Source organism: Polyodon spathula, chromosome 6 (genome assembly GCF_017654505.1).
Source record: "Polyodon spathula isolate WHYD16114869_AA chromosome 6, ASM1765450v1, whole genome shotgun sequence".
NCBI lineage: Eukaryota > Metazoa > Chordata > Actinopteri > Acipenseriformes > Polyodontidae > Polyodon > Polyodon spathula.
Window position 1 is genome coordinate 35,698,991 of NC_054539.1, and position 22,913 is coordinate 35,721,903.

General features: G+C 39.0%; 1 protein-coding gene across 3 annotated transcripts; it reads right to left on the reverse strand.

Moving 5' to 3' along the window:
* Positions 1–5,805: 5,805 nt before the first annotated feature.
* LOC121316547 (homeobox-containing protein 1) lies at positions 5,806–22,709 on the reverse strand. 3 transcript variants are annotated; one of them, XM_041251581.1, is made up of 6 exons: positions 22,478–22,709; positions 21,523–21,676; positions 13,998–14,080; positions 8,326–8,421; positions 7,333–7,424; positions 5,806–6,762 (listed from the first exon to the last, which is right to left on the reverse strand). In XM_041251581.1, exons 1-6 carry the CDS (start codon positions 22,494–22,496, stop codon positions 6,619–6,621), a joined length of 588 nt encoding a protein of 195 aa, XP_041107515.1. In that variant the 5' UTR covers positions 22,497–22,709; the 3' UTR covers positions 5,806–6,618. The 3 variants fall into 3 exon arrangements, with proteins under 3 accessions (XP_041107515.1, XP_041107514.1, XP_041107516.1); XM_041251580.1 differs by having other exon boundaries at positions 7,333–7,427; XM_041251582.1 differs by having other exon boundaries at positions 6,671–6,847; positions 7,333–7,427.
* Between the last annotated feature and the right edge of the window lie 204 nt (positions 22,710–22,913).

The following is a 22,913-nucleotide window of genomic DNA, read 5'->3' on the forward strand; positions in this document are numbered from 1 at the left end:
GTTTTAAAAAACACTTCAAATGAGACCATGTTGTGGTCTGAGTTTGCCAGTGGTTCTCTGACCTCTGTTTTAGTTATTCTGTCTTCGTTATTTGAAAAGACTAAATCAAGGCATGCCTCCCCTCTAGTCGGTGCCTGACAAATTGTGTTAGGAAGCAGTCATTTGCCATTTCAATTTCACCCTTCGTGCTACCCATCGGGTTTTCCCATTTTATATGGGGGAAGTTGAAATCCCCCATTAGTATGGCTTCTCCTTTGCTACACGCATTTCTAATGTCATTGTATAACAGATTATTGTGCTCACCGTCTGAATCTGGCGGTCTATAGCATGCTCCTATTATTATGCCCTTTGAATTTTTGTCCATTATTCTGATCCATATTGATTCGGCTTTATTTTCTTTGTCCAGGTTTAACAGCTGGGCTTCAAGACTGTTTCTTATGTATAGCGCTACCCCTCCTCCTCTTCTGTCCTGCCTGTCTTTCCTATACAGTGTATACCCACAAATATTATATTCGTCCCCATCACTCTCAGACAACCAAGTTTCAGTAACACCTATCACATCATAGTTACCTGTTAGTGCAGTAGCTTCAAGTTCTAGAATTTTGTTTCTGATACTTCTAGCATTTAGATAAATACATTTAATGGTTGTCTTACCTGAGTTGTTGTCCTTATTTTGATGCAGTCTCCCTTCTGTTTTTTTGTTGATTTTCCCCCCTTCCTTTCTAATTTAAATGCTTCTGAACCTGCTTGAGGATTTTTTCTCCAAGTAGACTGGTTCCCTTGTTATTTAAGTGCAGTCCGTCCCATCTATACAGATAGTCTTCATTGTAGAATGTGGTCCAATGATCAAGATAGGTGAAGCCTTCCAGTGTGCACCACGTCTTCAGGCATGCATTTTGATTAATTATTTACAGCTGTCCATATGGTCCTTTGCAAGGTGCCGGTAGTATACCAGAAAATACCACAGTTTTGGTTTTCTCTTTTAATTTCCTTCCTAGCTATCTGAATTTGTTTTGCAGGGATTTTGGTCTGTCTCTTCCAATGTTGTTTGTACCGATGTGGACGACTTCTACCGGGTCGTCTCCTGTTCGTTCTAGGAGCCTTTCCACATTCTCAGTGATGTGCTTGACCGAGGCTCCCGGAAGGCAGCACACTGTTGTAGTAAGGGGGTCCAAACTGCGAATTGAACTTGCTGTATTTCTCAATATGGAGTCCCCAACAATCATGACCTCCCTTCTTTTTGCTGTCTGGTCACCACTGTCAATAGGGTCCTGGATGTTGTTCCTTTCATTCTCTTGCTGTTGGTTCTGCTCATCAAAATTCTGAAGTGACTCAAATCTGTTGGTTGTTTTGATTTCTGGTGGTGTGTTGGACGAAGTTTCTTTTTTTTCCCTGCTTCTGCCTACCTGAACCCAGCTGTTCTGACATCTCCCTGGTGGCTTTCAGTCTGTTTGGGGTGATGCAGACTTCCATGAATTGTGGGTGTGCCAGTTCCTCAAGATCCTGTTGCTGTCTCACTTCTTCCAGCTCCATTTCTAGCATACTTACTAGTTTATGCAAATCCTGGATCGCGCAGCACTTTACGCACACTTGGTTTAGCTCGGCTGGGTTTTCTCGGATTCCCACATCAAGCAGGTGTCACAGATTACTGGCCTGAAGACCATGTTGAGGGTTTTTTTTTTTTTTTTTTTAAGTTTAGTTTCTTCTGCAGCTGTCAGCCTGCTTTCAAACTTCTTCTAAACTGCTCTGTACTTTTCCATTCCTGTACTTCTCCCACTCGCTGTTGCTTCCACTCGCTGTCGCTGGGAAGACCGCCTCGTGTAACTGCGTTGTTCTGCTGTGCTGTTGGCTCCTCCCCTCGCCCGTGTCTCAAAACGGCGCTGAATTTGAATCAGCTGCTCCGAGTTTCAGCTTGTTTGTTATCAGAAAAACACACGCGACTGTTTGACTTTGAGCTGCTGCTGTGTTTCCCCAATGTCCTCTGTTTTCCAATTAAAGCAATTCAAGATGCAATTTCTCCTTACTGCTTCTAAACTGCTCTGTACTTTTCCACGCCTGTACTTCTCCCACTCGCTGTCGCTGGCAATTGGCAACTGCAAGCATGCACTGTTAAACTGGGGCTGCAGATCGCTTTCTAATTAGAAAAAATCTAGTAGCCTTCGTTGGTATAGATGCAAAAGCAGAAACAGCAATGCAAAGACACACAAAGAGAATATTAACACTGGTAGTGTCTCTGCAGTGCAGGAAAGCTGACTGGAAAAAACAGACAGCTAGCGCAGGATACTGTCTGTGTCAGGGTTGACAGATGCTACTCATAAAATCCTCCTATTGGTGAACCAATTTCCCCCCATTTTCAGACATTTCCCCCCCATTTACACAATACCTGTATTGGAAAGGGGGAGTTGCATAGATAGTATTTATCGTCCTAGGATTCAATTCAGGTGTTGCTGTAATTAATTAAAATACTAGGCATCACTAAGAAGGTTTTCTAGTCCTCGTTCCTAAAAATGCTCAAATGTGGCATGTGAATTTCTAAATCGAGACCCGTACAAAATCTACATGTTATCTGTGTATTATATTCAATGCAGTGGAGTAGTGTGCGTTTCTGGATGGTGGAGTCAAGCGTAAGGTGGGACTTATGGCAAAAGGCATGTACTACTGGCTATTGCAGTAGCCCATCATTGTCAGAAGGCAGGGTTAATATTTTTAAAAGATCATGAGAACACTATGGGAATGTACTAAGGCGGACTACAGAGGACATCAAATCCCCCATTTTTAGCTGAAGTCCCCTATAAAAAATATTTTCCCCTACGTTTCCCCCCCCCCATGCAGCATTTCCCCCTATTTTCCCTCTATTTTACCCCCATGGCTTTGATTTCCCCCTACAAATGGGGGGTTTCCTGCCAATCTGGGAATCCTGTTCAGGGCAAATCTAGGGGGCTAGTTTCTGATAAAATTAAAATATTGAAACTTACTAAAAAGTTATATATAATATTTTTTCTTATTTGATTTTGCTCATATATATATATGAAAAGGCGCTAGCAAGAATTTATATCAACCCTCGAAGAGTCGAACAGCAAGGCAGAGAGTGTGAAAACTTAGCCACAGAAGGGATTCAATTCCATGGAAAGGGGAGGGGAGAGCTGCCGGCTTCACATCCGAACCGGAGGATACTAATCAGAACCTAGGCAAAGAAAGAAATATAATCTTAATTAAAGCAAAACTATTTCAAATTTGAAATGACAGAAAACAAGTTAATATATCAACATATCTCCTTAGTTTTGACAAAGCTCAAAGGTCAGAGCTTGCTCCTTCCCTCAGGCAAACAAAGAAAAATTGAGCTGATTCCTATGCACCAGTTGTGTTTATCTCCAGGAGGCAGAGACGACGTCCAACGCTTACAGGGTTCTTAAAGGAGCAGCTTTGATATATGTGCTGAGGTAATTTGGGCTCTAAGAGATATATCCCCATTCGGTAATGGTTACATTTTTTACTTGAAAGGGAACTATAACTTATGCTTCTTATTATGAAAGGCGATCCTGACATCCTGAAAACATGCTTTTTTTTTGTTTTTGCTTAGGACTGAGTTTCAGATAGGAAGTAGATGTGAGAGCCTTATACTGGCCATTGACAGAAAAGCAGTACCTGTGGATCTAAGGCACCGCAATACAATCAGACAGACTAAGATGCTTGAGTACCATGAACTGCTGCCAATTCAAAAAGGTCAGAAACAGAGGAAGACAAAGAAAAATCAGATCAGTTTAAAATAGTTTAGAAATGTCATGTTTAACAAAGTGCAGTATCTCTCCAATCATTCTAAATGTTTATCTTGGTGAAAACAAGAAGTTAACGGGGTACCATATCATCCTGCAAAGTGGTGTTTTGCCTTAACCCCAGTATGTTACAATTATAAACAAACAGGCAGATTGACATTACATCAATGTAAAAATAAAAGCATAAAGGTTAAAATATAAAAAACTAAAACAAAAGAAACAAAAAAAAACTATGACATTTTTCTATGACTACATCCTCTTTCCGCTTAGCAGAAAAAAATCACAAAAACTAAAGAAAATACAAACACATTTAGTATAATTTTTCAAACAGTCTTATTTTCATAGATATATATTTGATACTAAATCAAGCGCTAGGTTGTTAGTTAATAGCATAGATGTAAAGCGCTGAAAGATTTACCAATCAGCTTAGCTGTCATTCAGTAGCTGTTGCTTTAGTTAAAGAATGGGTTATATCACATTTAAAAGCAGCATCCTATGGGCCATTAATCATAGCTTTGTGAGATGGAGCTTAGCGACTTGATCCCCACCCAAATCCCTCCATAAATGTTAACCCACAGAAACACAGTTTTCTACATATACTGGTACAGACAATTCCTTCACCATCGTCCTTCCTTAGCATTCCTCAAAATACCCATTCAATTCCTTCACCATCGTCCTTCCCTATCATTCCTCAAAATACCCATTTCCCAAAGTTGTAGCTACCCTGTCTGTTGGGAGACATGCTGCAGTGTGGCCCTGTGGGCTCAGCAACACATATTGTAACAACAGAGTCATCACACATTCAATGTACATTATATTGTTAATGCTGTTTAGTCTGTGTGATTTCCAGAAAGCCTTTTAAAAGGGGTTAATAAAAAGGTTCGAAGCGTCTATGGGGTTAGTGAAAGGATAAGTCCTGAAAACAACCCTTGAGGTGGGTGGCATAGTGAAAGGGATTCTCACCCTAATCAGCTAGGACTAGGAGGCTGACACAAATCTTAAATCATGTAAGCAGATGATGGGTACTGCATTCACATCGCAAGCACCTTAACAAGCTGTAGTCTCCAGACAGTACAACCACAACGACAATTCACAACCTTAAAACAGACAGCCCAGCAGCACATAGGTATTCTTTTTTGAGTTACCTGTCAAGGCAGTGGTTCTCAAAGCGAGGAACTAGGGGCCCCTGGGAGGGACTGCAAAATCACAAACAGACCCTACTATAAGTAGGGCTTGAAGTTTTTGGGTTTGATTTTTTTTTATCACATGATATTCTTTAAACTTATTTTGAGCCGATTCTGTTTACTACTTAAACTCAGAAAAAGCTTAATTACAATAATTACATAACAATGTCACTTGTTTTTACTTCATATCTTGACTGAGCCTGATCGTTTCGCTTAATTTTTATTTCAAACAGACATAAATTATGTTAATTGCTCATAGCTGATCCTAATTGCATTTCATTTTTGCAGTCGCCTAGTTTATCGTTGTAGCTTTTACTATTTTCACTCGTTTAACAGAGTTGTCCTGACAGATGTTTTTTTCAGCTTAAAATATCCGTACGGAGTCCATCATTTAAAATCTCCTTGATTTGTAGCAAAGAAAAAAAAAAGCTTAAACCCAGTCTTTAATTAGTAGTTTTCTCTTTATTAGGATACAGAGACAGCTTAACTACTAATTAACATTTAAATGGAGGTAGAGAATAAATAAATAAATAAATAAAAGTTCAAGCCCTAACTATAAGTAATGATTACAGTGCAATTAATATTTGTCAAATACAGTATGTATTTTTGCTATGTTATTTATATATTTTTTCAATTAGCAGAACAAAGTCACTTTAAAGGGGATCCCAACAAGAAAAAGTTTGAGAACCACTAAAATTAAAGTTAATAGGTAAAATCTGTCTTCACAGACCTTTAGACCTAAATAATATATATATAAGAATATTATATATATATATATATATATATATATATATATATATATATATATATATATATATATATATATATATAGTAAGCAGAATGAATGCACAATAGTTTCCATGTTTTCGATTACGAACAAAAACACATCAAATGTTTTTTTGTACACTGTAAATACAGGTTTTTTCCTGTAGAAGTGGAAACACTGTAAATCAACAGATCCCAAGACCTTTCTCAGTTTTGATAGGAAGCAGGGGTAAAGCCACTAGCCTGCAGTGTTTACCTTCCAGGCCTGCTGCACTTAATTTAAATACTGAAAAAAAAACACACTATATAATGTTTTGGCACATTGTTTCAGTTCTGACAAGGCCGAAGGCTTTAGCCAATTTATTTGACTGTATATTTCTATGGTTTTACCTTCCTTTTTAACACTGTATAAGTGTTAGTGTATGTAGTCTTGGGAGGAGTTGGGATCTACAAATGGGCTCATGACCCTGGGCTGTACTGTGTGTGTTCCATATCACTAGGCAGATAAATTAGAAACAGAGAAACAAAGACTAAAGGAAGCATACTTACATCAAATGCAAGGACATTAGAATCCCTTATAACTGAGACAGTCTGTTTGAATTGTACTACTTAAAGGAGAGGGTTGGAGTCCTTTATTTGTAATGCTAGGCATATGAAACCCAAGGTAAATGGCACCGTGCCAAGGGAGGTAAGTAGGCTGGCCTTTTTTTTTAGTTGTTCTCTTTTAAATGGACAAGCATATACATTCATGTTACAAACATTACTTTGCTGAAACGGGATTAGAGAAATTCAGGACAGAGCTGATCTGCAAAGGTGCTAAACGAGAATTGTTTTGGTCACCATATACTCTTTAACTCCCCCCCCCCCCCCCCCCCCAAATTCCTCATATGAGAATCTCAGTCGTCATCATCCAGCACCTCTGTCTTGATCTGCCCGGCCCCGCCTTGTCTCGCCAGCGCTAATATGGTGTGATTTACAGCAGCCATTTCCACAGCTAGAGAGATAGGATCCTGGTGGTCACTGTGGCTGGTGCTGTCATCCTGCCATGAAGAAGAGGAGATGCTAGTTAGAAATATTTAAGTAGAGAAGATCACTGACGTTTGCAGCCCATTTTCAAAGAACATCCTGAAAGACATCAGTAGCAGCATTACAACCACATGCCAAGACAAAACAATTTACTTCAACGAAGAAATTTAAAACACAGATGCACACACACACGTGCACCAACTATTTAAAATGTGATTCAATCCCATTCAATCTACAGATATTTTAAATGAACACAAAACAATTTCCTGGAAAACTACATTAAATTACTCAATGTATTTACACAGCAACAAGGCCTTGCATGTTAAAGGTAATAAAATGGCTCCAATACAGATATCTTTATACACTTGTAAAACTAGCTTAAATACAAACAATACAATTATATTTAAAACATATTTATTCAAAACTACACTTTTGCACATTTTTTAATTTCAAAATGTCACATACAGTACTTTAGTTAAACACAATAACATAATTGTGTTTCAATATAAATGCTTCCATTCAAAAATGTTAAGTGCCAGTGGTAACAAGAACAATACATTCCTTGCACATACAATGCCCCCTACCTGTTCGGAGTAATCATTGCCATCAATGTCGTCACTATTTGAGTGTCCTCCTGGACTCTGCACATCAATCCCATGGCTCTCCAGGATTGTTGCTTCTTCGAAAAAACAGACCTTACCATAAAATATCCGAGATAATTCATGCACATTTAACATGCTATATTCAGGCAGTGCTTATTCTAGTCATACACCATCTTTTTTATGGATAAAGGTGTCTGCCAAAAAAAAAACCAAACATCTCTTTTAACCTAATGGGAGGCTATTCAATTGATCCAAAACAGTGGAATAAAAATAGTGTTTCAGTGCTTCTATTCACCCAAACCTTCCAACTCCAGAAATTCTTGTTGTGTGTCAAAGGTCACTGTGGGATTGCATTGTTTAAAATAAATAAATAAATAAATAAATAAACCGTTGGGAAGACTGTGTTTAGAACAAAGCAGTCCAAGCAATGGAAGCTGAAAGAATGTTCACTGCTATTTTCATTATGGCACAATACAAATTTAGACAGCCTTCTCAAGAACCACCTTCCAAAAGAAGACAGCTGGAAAGTGAATCTGATTGTTCTTCATCAACAGATAGCGACAGTGATTTCATTCCATGCCGCAGTGGTTGTGTGGTAAGTTTACTGATTTAGCTTTCAATGTGTATGTTCTTTTAAAAATGAAAGCTTCTCATTGCTAAATGTAAAACAATAATACATTATAAAGAAAAGCATGAATAGTAGCAATTTTATATATATATTTTTTTCTATACACACCACCTGGCTACATGATGAAACGCTTCCTTTGTAGTCACTTTGGCTACAATGAGTATGAGATACAAAACCTGGCCCGATAGCCATTCTAGCAGTGGAAAGTGCCAGGCAGTGGAAACAGCAAATTAACTATTACCTCCCTACACTTTGTGTCATTACCCTTTTCACTGCCCACCCTGTTATTGTAATAAAAGAAATACATCTTTAAAGCCACTACAGAAGTCCCCTTTCTGACACATTACCAATATTAGCTCTTCTCTTGATTTCCTTCCGTCGGTTTGCAAACCAGTTGTAGACCTTCAGGGAGGTGACTCTTTCCAAGTCTGATAGCTTTTTCCCTGAAGAGAGAGACACGGAGTGTGAATGAGTGAAAATACACATTCAAGCAAGTTTCAGTGTGTAAATATTTGTTTGAAACAGGGCCATAAAATAAACATTTCTAATAACCCTCATGCACCTATGACATGTATTTCCAACAGTGTTGAGTAAATGCTACATTCCTAGCACTATTACGTTCTGTTGGAATATTTTATTTACTGTCGGTTTAAGACTAGACCCTGGATAAAATAAGGAAGACAGTGTATGGCAGGGTTTCCACACAAATCCTGATTTTTTTTTTTTTCCCCGGAATTTTCCATGACAAATTTCTGATTTTCCATGACTAAATTCTTAATGTTTACGACGAAATGGCAGGAAACATAAGAACATAAGAACATAAGAAAGTTTACAAACGAGAGGAGGCCATTCGGCCCATCTTGCTCGTTTGGTTGTTAGTAGCTTATTGATCCCAAAATCTCATCAAGCAGCTTCTTGAAGGATCCCAGGGTGTCAGCTTCAACAACATTACTGGGGAGTTGATTCCAGACCCTCACAATTCTCTGTGTAAAAAAGTGTCTCCTATTTTCTGTTCTGAATGCCCCTTTTTCTAAACTCCATTTGTGACCCCTGGTCCTTGTTTCTTTTTTCAGGCTGAAAAAGTCCCTTGCGTCGACACTGTCAATACCTTTTAGAATTTTGAATGCTTGAATTAGGTCGCCACGTAGTCTTCTTTGTTCAAGACTGAACAGATTCAATTCTTTTAGCCTGTCTGCATATGACATGCCTTTTAAGCCCGGAATAATTCTGGTCGCTCTTCTTTGCACTCTTTCTAGAGCAGCAATATCTTTTTTATAGCGAGGTGACCAGAACTGCACACAATATTCAAGATGAGGTCTTACAAGTGCATTGTACAGTTTTAACATTACTTCCCTTGATTTAAATTCAACACTTTTCACAATGTATCCGAGTATCTTGTTAGCCTTTTTTATAGCTTCCCCACATTGCCTAGATGAAGACATTTCTGAGTCAACAAAAACTCCTAGGTCTTTTTCATAGATTCCTTCTCCAATTTCAATATCTCCCATATGATATTTATAATGTACATTTTTATTTCCTGCGTGCAGTACCTTACACTTTTCTCTATTAAATGTCATTTGCCATGTATCTGCCCAGTTCTGAATCTTGTCTAGATCATTTTGAATGACCTTTGCTGCTGCAACAGTGTTTGCCACTCCTCCTACTTTTGTGTCGTCTGCAAATTTAACAAGTTTGCTTACTATACCAGAATCTAAATCATTAATGTAGATTAGGAATAGCAGAGGACCTAATACTGATCCCTGTGGTACACCGCTGGTTACCACACTCCATTCTGAGGTTTTTCCTCTAATCAGTACTTTCTGTTTTCTACATGTTAACCACTCCCTAATCCATGTACATGTGTTTCCTTGAATCCCAACTGCGTTCAGTTTGAGAATTAATCTTTTGTGCGGGACTTGGATCGGTACACAGGAAATAATGATAATATTGATTAACAAGACAGAAAAGATAATCAGCTTCTTTGTCAAGATGGCCTCCTCCCACCCCTTACAGGTATCCGGTCCACCCACTTTAACATAACAAAACAAACCATAGCTACTAACAGTTAGAGTATACAAATATATTTTCCAATTGGCATTGAAGAATACAGTCTATCAAACACCCTGAAAGTCAAAAGAAAAAAAGAATCCCAATTTTGGGTCTCATTAATCCAGAAGAATAATTCAGGAAACTGCATCAAAAAATAAAACTTTATGTGGCCTTGTTTCATTATTTGCAGATGAAAAGGTATACAGTACTCTGGTTAAAAAACAAAACGAAAAAAAACCCCAAAAACTTGAGGCTTTATATTTCTGAATTCCATTATGTTTATCACCTTTGCATGATGCATGCATTTTTTTATATATATGGTGAGCTAAAAAACTGTTTTAATTCATGTTTTTATCTTTTCCCCTAGCCCTGTCAGTTTATTTTCTGCTAGTTTTTTTTCACTGAAAGCATTAGATTTTGCCAAGAAGGTAAAATCATGCTTTTCCTTAGCTTTATTTGCCAACTCGTCAGCCTCTTTACGCATGACCTCTATGCTGCTCTTAAGCTTCTTCTCTTTCATTTTGACTGTTGTGAATAAGACTTTACTGGGTGCCTTCTTTGGGTCTTTGCCAAAGTTTGAAACATATTTCTTTATATTTGGCCACATAAGAAGAGCACAGCCAGCCACTTTGGCATCTTCCACCCATTTGTGTGCACAGAACTGAAGTGGGTAGAGTGTGCTCCCTGTCACCTTCAAAAAATCATCTCCCTCGCTGGTGAGTCATGGAAAAATTGCCAGAGTGACCTCATTAGGTGTCGGCTTTCAAACAGTTTCATTGGCTCCCTTTTGAAGGCTCCAAGGACATCGTGGAGTCCACAGCCTCCAATATTTAGAAGCTCTGGCAGTTTCTGAATCTGACACTTGTGCACAAAATCCTGATAGAATCACCAGTTAACGTTTGGGCCATTCATTGAGATCTGCAATAAGACATTGGATCCAGCAGGGTTGTACCTTGTTTGAAGTGCTCCATTAGGTCAGCTGCAGTGGCATGACCAAGGAATTCTTCCAAGATACCTTACAGCCAGTTGATCAGTGTCATTGTCCCAGTATCTGACTATAAGGTTCATCAGCTCATTCTGTGAGATTCTGTTCAGGCATTCGTCAAAGGCCAAAACACAACAAGTAGGCACACTTTGTAGCTCCACATGCGAATTCCTGTGCAATTTTGCTATCAGGAAACATCTTGGCAAAGATCTGTGAAGCATTCTGACAAGAATTAAATGAGTAATGGCTCATTACCACCTTCATTGCCCAGTTAACTTCTGCCTTGATTGAATCATCATTGGCAACAGCAGTTTTCATGGATTCTTGCACTGCCACAACTGTTGCTGTATGTTTGCTAGCTGGCAAGAAAGAGCTGCTGTCTGATGTACCAGATGACCCATCACCATCAGTTGGTTTTCCCCTTCAGGTTGCTCTTGTTAGCATCTATTTCTATATTTCCCACATCAAATATTTTCTTACACAAATTGCAATATGCCTTGTGAACATTATCCTTCACTTCTTCAAGCCATGAGACATACTCTGGGTCGTCCTTCCAAAAATGGCATTTCTTGGAGGCAATGTCTGCTTATCACAATTTAGCTTCAGCAAGTCTGCAAAAATCACAAATAATTAAATAAGGAAACATATACCTGTATCCTGTATTATCTCAATAGAGGCCCTGGCATCAAAATTGCATTCACTTCCCGAGAGACACATTGACCTGTCAGTCCAACATCCTTTTCACCTATTAGCTGTCAAAAGTTTAAATTAACATTATCCCCAGATACCACTCCTAATCATTAAATTTTTGGCCCTTTTCCATGACACTTTTTTTTTTTTACAGGATTTCCCTGACCGTGGGAACCCTGATGTGATACGGTAAAAGGCAGAAATAAACATGATAACGCTTTACTTTGGATATTTACAGGTACACCTCAAGAATAACTGTGTCTTTGGCTAATGACAGGGAAATTGTTTGTCACTTTCTGGTGAACAAGGGTTCATGTGCGTGTGTGACAGGGGGTAATGTCATGGTGTGGGTATCTGCTGAGATATTAGAGAGACATAGAGAGTTTGCAATTGAAACGCCACACAGGCGACCAGGTTTTATTAATATTCACAAATATTGCATGGAGTTGCAGTGGTTGGTGGCTACCACTAGGGTACCAGCAATGGTATCCCTAGAGCTGGAGAACACACATGTGCACATAATTACAGAAATACAAAACAAAACAAAAACAAAGCTAGGAAACAAAAGCTCGGGCAAAGCGTTACTCCCATTAAAAGGGAGGCCCCGCTTCAGCAACTCTCCCAACCTTTTTAAATAAATTTGGGAGGGATTAAAATCCCCTACCCATACACATGGTGATGACCCGTAGCTCACCTCCAGGCTTGCAAAACACAGAACACACCAAACACCAGAACTAACAAAGAAGAACAAAGGGCTTGGCTTTCCAGGCCCTTTTTAAAGACAGGTGACTAGTATTAATTAATTATTAATTACACAGTTAATACCTGGTCACCAGCTGCACATTTGTTTTCAATTAGGCAGGAAGGAAAGTTTAATCTCCTTGCCAGGTCATATCTAGCACGCAGTATTTAAAAAAAAATAAAATAAAAATACACATTATTTTATTTTTAAACCACCAAACCATATTTATAATATAAACCGCCACCAACTATACATTAATTACAGGGGCAGGCCTCAGCCCAGCCACATACCTTGTGCAAACAGCCCCCTCCTTTAAGCCCCAACTATTACCCCAGGAGTCCCAAATAGTCTTGTTTTTACTCCCTGTGGGTGGGTTGGAGGACAAGTCAGTTCAGGCCTCCATAACAGGCCCGAGAACTGGCAACAGGGGAGCACAAGCTGGCAACCCCAGGCAGAGGTGCGAGCAGCGACGTCTAGGCCAGCAAGGGGAGCGTAGCAGGAGATCAGGTGACCAACTGTGCCTGGTGGTGCAGTGACCTAGGAGTCAGGTCCAGCAACCATAGGTCCAGACATGAAGGCCAGGTCGAGGGAAGTGCCTCACAGGTGCCGGACTGTTGCACAGGGGTGGTTGTCTCCTCACCTCCTCCTTCTGCTGGGGTGGCCCCAACACTAGCAGTGGCACAGGGCACTGATAATAGCGCTGGCAACAACAGTCTTGGACACTCCGGCAGTGACGCTCAACAGCGCTAAGCACTCTGGCAGTGGCAATGGCAATAACAGCGCTGGGCACAGTGGCTCCTCCCCTTTCGGCACACAGGACGGCAATTCCTCTCTTTCTGGCTCTTGGTCAGGCAGCCCCTCCTTCTCAGGCCTTTGGGCAGGCAGCTCCTCCCCCCTTGACTGCAGATGACAGCTTTGCTGCTTCCGGGAATGGCAGTTCCTCATTTCCGGGCATGCAGCTCTGTCTTCTCCGGCTTTTTGGCAGGCATCTTCACCTTGTTCCCAAACTCCCTGTCATCTCACTGGGCGTGGAAGGCAGAGGGGTCAGTCTGGAAGGTGGTCGGGGTTGGACCTTCTGGCGGAGCCATTCCTCAGTTGATTCCCTCGAATCTGGAGAAGTCCTCCATGAATTGTGGATCCTTGTAGGGACACAAATTTCCCAAATTCTCCACAAGCTCCTCACCACAAAGCCCCTTCCTCCGCCAAACCACCTTTTTCCATCAATAATGTTTTTTGTTAATGGAACGTTTATATGCAGAAATACATTTTTCCACATCAATGCTTTTTGCTAATGTGTACATATAAATAATTATATTATTTGATATTAATGATTATTTTGTTAATTGACAATTTAAATGCAGAAATAAATATATTCTTTGATGATATACCTGCATTTATCAATAAGCTTCGGTAAATCATAAGATTAACTGGTAAATGTCTTCAGAATTTTGGACATTTACCACCTTATTTGGTAAATGTTGACTGGTAAAACTTAAGATTGGCCAGATTCTGACTATTACAGTAACATAAGCATTAATTAAATTAATTCATACCTGGCTTCTGAATCACAGCATTGCAGGCATTGGCTATCTCTTCTCTTTTAGCTTCATCAGGGTACTGGTTCTCATTGAAATAGCTGGGGGATAGAAACAGGAGTCAGCCTACCTTGCAGATACCATATCATGTATATGGTATGAATGTTTTACCAGTCACAGCTGAATGCTGAAATCCAAAAATACAGCAGTGGTCTCTAGTTTAATAATCTTTCCTAGAAATACAGGTCAGCAATAGTACAAGTGGAATATTACCAGAGACAGATTCCCAGAGCACAACCTTCTTTTAAACTGAATCATATTTGGCTGCTAACCTAAGCAGCTGTCAAAGTGAAAGTTACAAAATTTTAGGGCACCCATCTTGGATAACTGCTCTTCCTAGAACCTGATTGGTGGTGACCTGTACGGTTTGTCTTATTGATAATTCAGTATTAATTGATGCTGAGATAAGTTAAGCAGTAGAAATAAGAACATAAGAAAGTTTACAAACGAGAGGAGGCCATTCGGCCCATCTTGCTCGTTTGGTTGTTAGTAGCTTATTGATCCCAGAATCTCATCAAGCAGCTTCTTGAAGGATCCCAGGGTGTCAGCATCAACAATATTACTGGGGAGTTGGTTCCAGAGCCTCACAATTCTCTGTGTAAAAAAGTGCCTCCTATTTTTTGTTCTGAATGCCCCTTTATCTAATCTCCATTTGTGACCCCTGGTCCTTGTTTCTTTTTTCAGGTCGAAAAAGTCCCTTGGGTCGACATTGTCAATACCGTTTACAATTTTGAATGCTTGAATCAGGTTGCCGCATAGTCTTCTTTGGTCAAGACCGAATATATTTAATTCTATTAGCCTGTCTGCATATGACATGCCTATTAATTCTGGTTGTTGTTCTTTGCACTCTTTCTAAAGCAGCAATATCTTTTTTGTAGCAAGGTGACCAGAACTGCACACAATATTCAAGATGAGGTCTTACTAGTGCATTGTACAGTTTTAACATTACTTCCTTTGATTTAAATTCAACACTTTTCATAATGTATCCAAGCATCTTGTTAGCCTTGTTCCCCACATTGTCTAGATCAAGACATTTCTCAGTCAACAAAAACTCCTTGGTCTTTTTCATAGATTCCTTCTTCAATTTCAGTATCTCCCATATGATATTTATAATGCATATTTTTATTTCCTGCGTGCAGTACCTTACACTTTTCTCTATTAAATGTCATTTGCCATGTGTCTACCCAGTTCTGAATTTTGTGAATGACCTTTGCTGCCACAACAGTGTTTGCCACACCTCCTATTTTTGTGTCTGCGAATTTAACAAGTTTGCTTACTATACCAGAATCTAAATTATTAATGTAGATTAGGAATAGCGGAGGACCTAATACTGATTCCTGTGGTACTCCACTGGTTACCTCATTCCATTCTGAGGTTTCTCCGCTAGTCAGTACTTTCTGTTTTCTACATGTTAAACACTCCCTAATCCATGTACATGTGTTACCTTGAATCCTACTGCGTTCAGTTTGAGAATTCATCTTTTATGCAGGACTTTGTGAAAAGCTTTCTGGAAATCTAAAAAAACCATGTCATATGCTTTGCAATTATCCATTATTGATGTTGCATTCTCAAAAAGAAATCAAGCAGGTTAGTTAGACACAATCTCCCTTTCCTAAAATCATGTTGACTGTCTTCTAGGATACTGTTACATATAGGTAAGTTCCCATTTTAGATCTTACAGTTTCCATAAGTTTGCATATAATAGAAGTCAGGCTTATTGGTCTGTAGTTACCTGGTTCAGTTTTGTTTCCCTTTTTGTGGATCAGTATTATGTTTGTAATTTTCCAGTCTGTCGGTACAACCCGTGTCAAGAGACTGTTGCATGATATTGGTTAGCGGTTTGTAAATAACTTCTTTCATTTCTTTGAGTACTATTGGGAGGATCTCATCCAGCCCAGAGGATTTGTTTATTTTAAGAGCTCCTAGTCCCTTTAACACTTCTGCCTCAGTTATGCTAAAGTTATTTAAAACTGGATAGGAACTGGTTGACATGTGGGGCACGTTGTCCGTATCCTCCTTTGTAAAAACTTGTGAAAAGTAATCATTTACTATATTTGCTATTCCTTTTTTCTTCGTCTATGATTTTGCCATTTGTATCTCTTAGACATTTAACCTCCTCTTTGAATGTTCTCTTGCTGAACTACATCGAGTTGAAGCACCTGTCCATGAAGACAGCCTTCCTCTTGGCTATCATCTCCGCAAAGCGTGTTAGTGAGCTGCAGGCGCTATCGGTGCATAGCTCCTGCATGCATATTTGGGATGTTACGTGGATAGGATAAGAGTATTGCATCATTCTGATCAGCTCTTTGTCATGGGACATGGACCCTGGGATAGCCCCTCTCGAAGCAGGGACTGTTGCATTGGATTGCGGACAGTCTCGACTGCAACTGATGGTGCTGGCTTACCCCCGCCTGGGCGGATAGCCACACATTCCACTAGAGGTGTGGCTGTCATGGGCGCTTTTTAGAGGTGCATCCAATGCTGAGATTTGTAATGTGGCTAGCTGGGCAATGCCGCATACTTTTTCCAGGTTCTATTGCCTTAATGTGATAGATCCCTCATTGCCTTCATTGGGCACAAGGGTCCTTGAGGTTGCATGCTCACACCACTGACCTTTGGTGTCCCTCGTGTGCTGCCATTCTTCACTCCCTTGCCACGGCTCTTGTATTCGTTTTCCCATAAACAATGTTTGATGGCCATCTTCGAATTGAAAGGGAATGTTAGTTTACCTATGGTAAACCTGGTTCCCTGAAAGAGAAGATGGCCAACAACCGCAAGGTTGCGTCAGTCGTCATCACGGTTTCATCACGAAAAGAGGTGGATCCTTTCCTGGGTGACTTTTATCCCCTCAACAGGCGGGACGAGGAGGTCATCCGGGGAAGGGGGCCTACGGCAGCTTTGATAGCAAGAGCTCAGTGACACCTACCAATAGGCAGGTGTATATCCCATAAAACAATGTTTGGTGGCCATCTTCTCATTCAGAACCAAGTTCACGGTAGGTAATTTAAAGTTTCATTGTATAATGATAAAATGTCGTTCTCCTCCGCTAACAAGGTGGCAGCAGTGGTTTTAGTGGTTGTTTGCATTACAATTAGCAGGTGACTCGTGATCTTTGCATCGTCCCTTTGGGCCTCTGCAGTAACATTTCAAAGCTGCGCTGGGCTATGCAGAATCTGCACAGATTTCTGTGGGTATTGAGTGTCTACAGCGCATCTCCGAGATTCTGTGCAGAACTGCGGAAATCTGCACTACAACACGACCAATGTCTCAATCAGGTTGAAAATATAAACAACTCATCTCTGCTCTTAAATAATAACCTGCGGTACACGTTTGTGTTTTAAGCAATAAGACCGATCATTTCCCAATTCTATTTACCATCAGCTAAAATAATTATTTATTTATTTTATTTTATACGTTAAAATTTTTAACAAACTACAGCAGCACATAATTTTGAGCAAATAATAGATCTTAATACTGTTGAAGTACAACATTGAGTGTACAACTTTTTTTTTTTTTTGTCTTTATAAAAAAGACGTACCAAGTTATTTGGCATAGTAAAATACTAAATACCAAATGTTTAAATCATTCCATGAAAGGAAGTGTGATTTGTTATTTTTATTTTTGTGAATTACAGTAATTTATGTGATCTACATTAGTCTTACTTCACTTCAGACTATTTTATAACTTGCATGATGTACTGTAGTTATTAAAGTTACCATTGTGTTTTTTTAATGGTTACACCGTGTAACAATTTATTTTTATTTTTTTTGTTCCTGGGTAGTAAGTGTTATTTCCTAATTGCTTATGCCTCAAAAGTATAGAAAATGGCTGTTATTCCCCACAAACTTTGCTTTTGTGACCAGGACAGTGATATTTCAAAATATCACTATTTCCAATAGAAAACGGGCAAATGTGTGTCTTTTCGTTCACATAAAGTCAGTAAAAAACAACATATGAATCCAAATTAACATGTATTTATACTAAAGTAATACAAAAATAACTACAAAAGATTTAGAAGTGAGTAGTTTTTCGAGATTTACGATTATACTGTATTTACAGTATAATCGTAAATCTCGAAAAACTACTCACTCATGTATTTTGATTCTGTAATTAAATTTAAAATGAATGCTCCCATAACAAATGCTCCACCAAGACTGCCCATATTGACATTACACTGGAAAAAAAAATGTTGGTGTTGGACTGTAGCTATCATGCTTCTTGGAGTATGTGCCAATATTGACACAATCATAGACAAAACAAGTACACTTTAATTGTGCTCACTGTCACTCAGGTCACTCTGTACTATTGTCTGTAGACGTTATATAGGTGTTGCATAATTACTACTGTTACTTCCAATGCAAAGTTGGCACACTTGCCACTAAGCAAAATGCTATTGCCACATATCCATCCAAGACCATTGGTTTACCAAACGCATTTGAATATGTATCTCACTCAGTAAAAGGAATTACTTTTTTTCTAGAACTGTGCCTTGGAGAATGAGGGCCAAACTGTGCGATGCATAGGCGTACAACCTTAACGTCCCATTTCCTGACTCGTGATTTTGAACTGCAACCTTTGTTATTTTAACAGTGTTACTGAAAAATAAATTATATATATATATATATATATATATATATATATATATATATATATATATATATATATATACACACACACACACACACACACACACAGTGCCTTGCAAAAGTATTCAGACCCCTGACCAATTCTCCCATATTATCGAATTAAAAATGGTACACTGAAATTTCTTTCTGTTCGATATTTTTTTTTTAAACACTGAAACGCAGAATCAATTATTGTAAGGTGACATTGGTTTTATGTTGGGAAATATTTTTAAGAAAAATAAAAAACTGAAATATCTTGCTTGCATAAGTATTCAACCCCTGTGCTGTGGAAGCTCTCAGTTTGCAACAATGAAAGAAATTGCCCTAACGAGGACACAATTACCTTACCATTGGTCTCCACCTGTGAGCCATTAAAGTTGCTGTCACATTTTCTGGATAAAAACCCCACTGTTGAAGGATCATTGGTAAGGCAATTAATCTGAAGGAAAATGAAGACCAAAGAGCATTCTACAGAAGTTAGAGATAAAGTAATACAAATGCATAGATTAGGGAAAGGGTACAAAATAATATCCAAGTGTTGGATCACTTTGAAGGAGCTACAGAGTTCAGTGGCTGGGAGTGGAGTAATGGTGCACCAGTCAACCATATCAAGAGCTCTGCATAACACTGGCCTGTATGGGAGGGTGGCAAGAAAGATGCCGTTACTCAAAAAGTACCATCTGAAAGCACGTCTGGAGTTTGCCAGAAAGCATGAGAGTGACCCAGCTGCAATCTGGGAAAAGATTTTGTGGTCAGATGAGACCAAGATAGAGCTTTTTGGCCAAAATTCAAAGCGCTATGTGTGGCGCAAACCTAACGCTGCCCATGCCTCAAGACACACCATCCCTATAGTGAAGTAGGACGCAGAAAGAGTACACGGAACTGCAAACGCAAGTCAAAAAGGAAGTTAGAAAGGCCAAGAGAGAAATAGAAATGAACATTGCTAAGGGAGCTAAAACCAATTCCAAAATGAAAATATTACAACAGCAAGAGAACATTCAAAGAGGGGGTTTAATGTCTAAGAGATACAAATGGCAAAATCATAGATTGGAAAAAAGGGACTAAGGGCTCTTAAAATAAACAAATCCCCTGGGCCAGGTGAGATCCTCCCAATAGTACTCAAAGAAATGAAAGAAGTTATTTACAAACCGCTAACCAAGATCACGCAACAGTCTCTTGACACAGGGATGGTACTGACAAACTGGAAAATTGCAAACGTAATACCGATCCACAAAAAGGGAAACAAAACTGAACCAGGTAACTACAGACCAGTAAGCCTGACTTCTATTATATGCAAACTTATGGAAACTATAATAAGATCCAAAATGGAAAATTACCTATATGGTAACAGGGTCCTGGGAGACAGTCAAGGAAAGGGAGATCGTGTCTAACTAACTTGTTTGATTTTTTTGAGGATGCAACATCGATAATGGATAATTGAAAAGCGTATGACATGGTTTATTTAGATTTCCAGAAAGCTTTTGACAAAGTCCCGCACAAAAGATTAATTCTCAAACTGAATGCAGTAGGGATTCAAGGAAACACATGTACATGGATTAGGGAGTGTTTAACATGTAAAAAACAGAAAGTACTGATTAGAGGAGAAACCTCAGAATGGAATGTGGTAACCAGTGGAATACCACAGGGATCAGTATTAGGTCCTCTGCTATTCCTAATCTGCATTAATAACTTAGATTCTGGTATAGTAAGCAAACTTGTTAAATTTGCAGACGACACAAAAATAGGAGGAGTGGCAAACACTGTTGTAGCAGCAAAGGTCTTTCAAAATGATCTAGACAAGATGCACTCTTTCTAGAGCAGCAAAATCTTTTTTATAGCGAGGTGACCAGAACTGAACACAATATTCAAGATGAGGTCTTACTAGTGCATTGTACAGTTTTAACATTACTTCCCTTGATTTAAATTCAACACTTTTCACAATGTATCCGAGCATCTTGTTAGCCTTTTTTATAGCTTCCCCACATTGTCTAGATGAAGACATTTCTGAGTCAACAAAAACTCCTAGGTCTTTTTCATAGATTCCTTCTCCAATTTCAATATCTCCCATATGATATTTATAATGTACATTTGTATTTCCTGCGTGCAGTACCTTACACTTTTCTCTATTAAATGTCATTTGCCATGTGTCTGCCCAGTTCTGAATCTTGTCTAGATCATTTTGAATGACCTTTGCTGCTGTAACAGTGTTTGCCACTCCTCCTACTTTTGTGTCGTCTGCAAATTTAACAAGTTTGCTTACTATACCAGAATCTAAATCATTAATGTAGATTAGGAATAGCAGAGGACCTAATACTGATCCCTGTGGTACACCGCTGGTTACCACACTCCATTCTGAGGTTTTTCCTCTAATCAGTACTTTCTGTTTTCTACATGTTAACCACTCCCTAATCCATGTACATGTGTTTCCTTGAATCCCAACTGCATTCAGTTTGAGAATAAATCTTTTATTCAGGACTTTGCAAAAGCTTTCTGGAACTCAAAATAAACCATGTCATATGCTTTGCAATTATCCATTATCGATGTTGCATCCTCAGAAAAACCAAGCAGGTTAGTTAGACACGAACTCCCTTTCCTAATACCATGTTGACAGTCTCCCAGGATACTGTTACCGTATAGGTAATTTTCCATTTTGGATCATATTATAGTTTCCATAAGTTTATATATAATAGAACTTGATCAAAGGGTTACTAAATCTGTCTCTCTGTCCCAAAACTATCAAGTAATATTTTCAAAGCGTGATGGAATAAATAGTTTAATGTGAATGCAGCAATTTATTTCTAAGTTTATGACAAGCCTTTGCACATACCTGCAACAGCAGCTCTGCTAATTGGGCTCACCTCTCCATCACAGCCAGGCACTCCTTCCTCCAGGTGAAGCGGCTGCCCCTACGCAGCCGGAAGCTGCCCGGAGTGGAGCTAACCAGGGGTGGAGTCTGTCTCCACTCGGGGTCCTCCACTGCAATGGGGGCAGGACGCATATTCAGGGTGGCGCCTGGGAAAAGAACACACATACTTTCAGTTAGAAACAAGAAGCATTCCTCTTGACATTGACAGCTTCATTGTATGATTTGTAATAATGCAGCAACCCAGTATGAAACTAGAAAAACAGGGAAAATGACACTTGCTTAAGTATCTTGGACATACATTATATGACCTGCATACACAATAATAATCCCTGTACTGGAAAGGCTACAATGATTACATATTTGTTACAAAAGCACACTTGCTACAGTAATCTAAACTGTACTGTTACATCCTGTATTAAATTACTGAATGTGAAAAACACAAAGAAATTCCCCAAAGTAAAACTGACAATAATAAACTTGCTAAAGTGGGGCTCCAGTTTTATTAAGCTGTATACTAAAACAACTTGTCTAAAAACTGACAATAAATGTAATAAACGTCTTAAATACAACTGATCTCCAACGCTATTTATTTAATTTTTTAATTAATAAATAAAAAACATCATAAATAATCTCTAGTAGTATTTCTGGAATTCTAGACTATAAATTATTGTGGTTATTTTTGAACGACAAATACATGAATCACTGGGGAGGGAAAACAATGGAAACGGAGCAGAGCGGAATATTCAACACCTTTTTTCACCACACAACAGATATTCTGTGGTGTTTAACCTGCCTCAGAACACACTGTTCAAACATGTTGCTTATAGTCAGATGATTCATACTGTACATATGGTCAGTCAAAAGACTAAAGAAAATATTACTTCAGCCGCCATTATCATCTAAAAAAAAGTTAGAGAGAAAGATTGTAAAAGTGCACCATGTCTTACCAGGGCTGGTCCTCTCCATCTGGTACCACCTGTAAAAAGCCCTCTTCTTCTGTTCACTCAAGTCAGAGCCCTGCTGCAGCAGCCAGTGGGAGATACGGCTCTGGCTGATACCTACAAGCAAGGATAAATCAAGTAGCGTGAAAGACAATTATGTCTTTCTGATTATGTCTAAATCGTTGAAGAAAGTGCAACTCACTATGACTATTTTTTTAAATTGAATTGGAACCTTCAACCCTTTGCAGTCCTATGTCGCACCATGTCTGACATCATCAAAAAGGCATCAAGCATAGATCTCTAGTCATTTTTTCTCTGGGAAAACCTTTCAATGGCTGAATGAAACCAAAAAAAAAAAAAAGAGGGCGTATCTCACAGTCCAACGCACTACAGAGATAACACGGACATAACAGTGGAGATAACTGCTTTTGCATCCAGCGCT

Bases quoted from the DNA above. Each gene is read 5' to 3' on its own strand.
- LOC121316547 (XM_041251580.1), bottom strand. The intron at 7,428-8,325 runs GTAATGTGTCAG...GTTTTTTCGAAG, and splicing joins CAAGAGAAGAGCTAATATTG to AAGCAACAATCCTGGAGAGC. The intron at 6,763-7,332 runs GTAGGGGGCATT...TCTTCATGGCAG, and splicing joins GCAATGATTACTCCGAACAG to GATGACAGCACCAGCCACAG.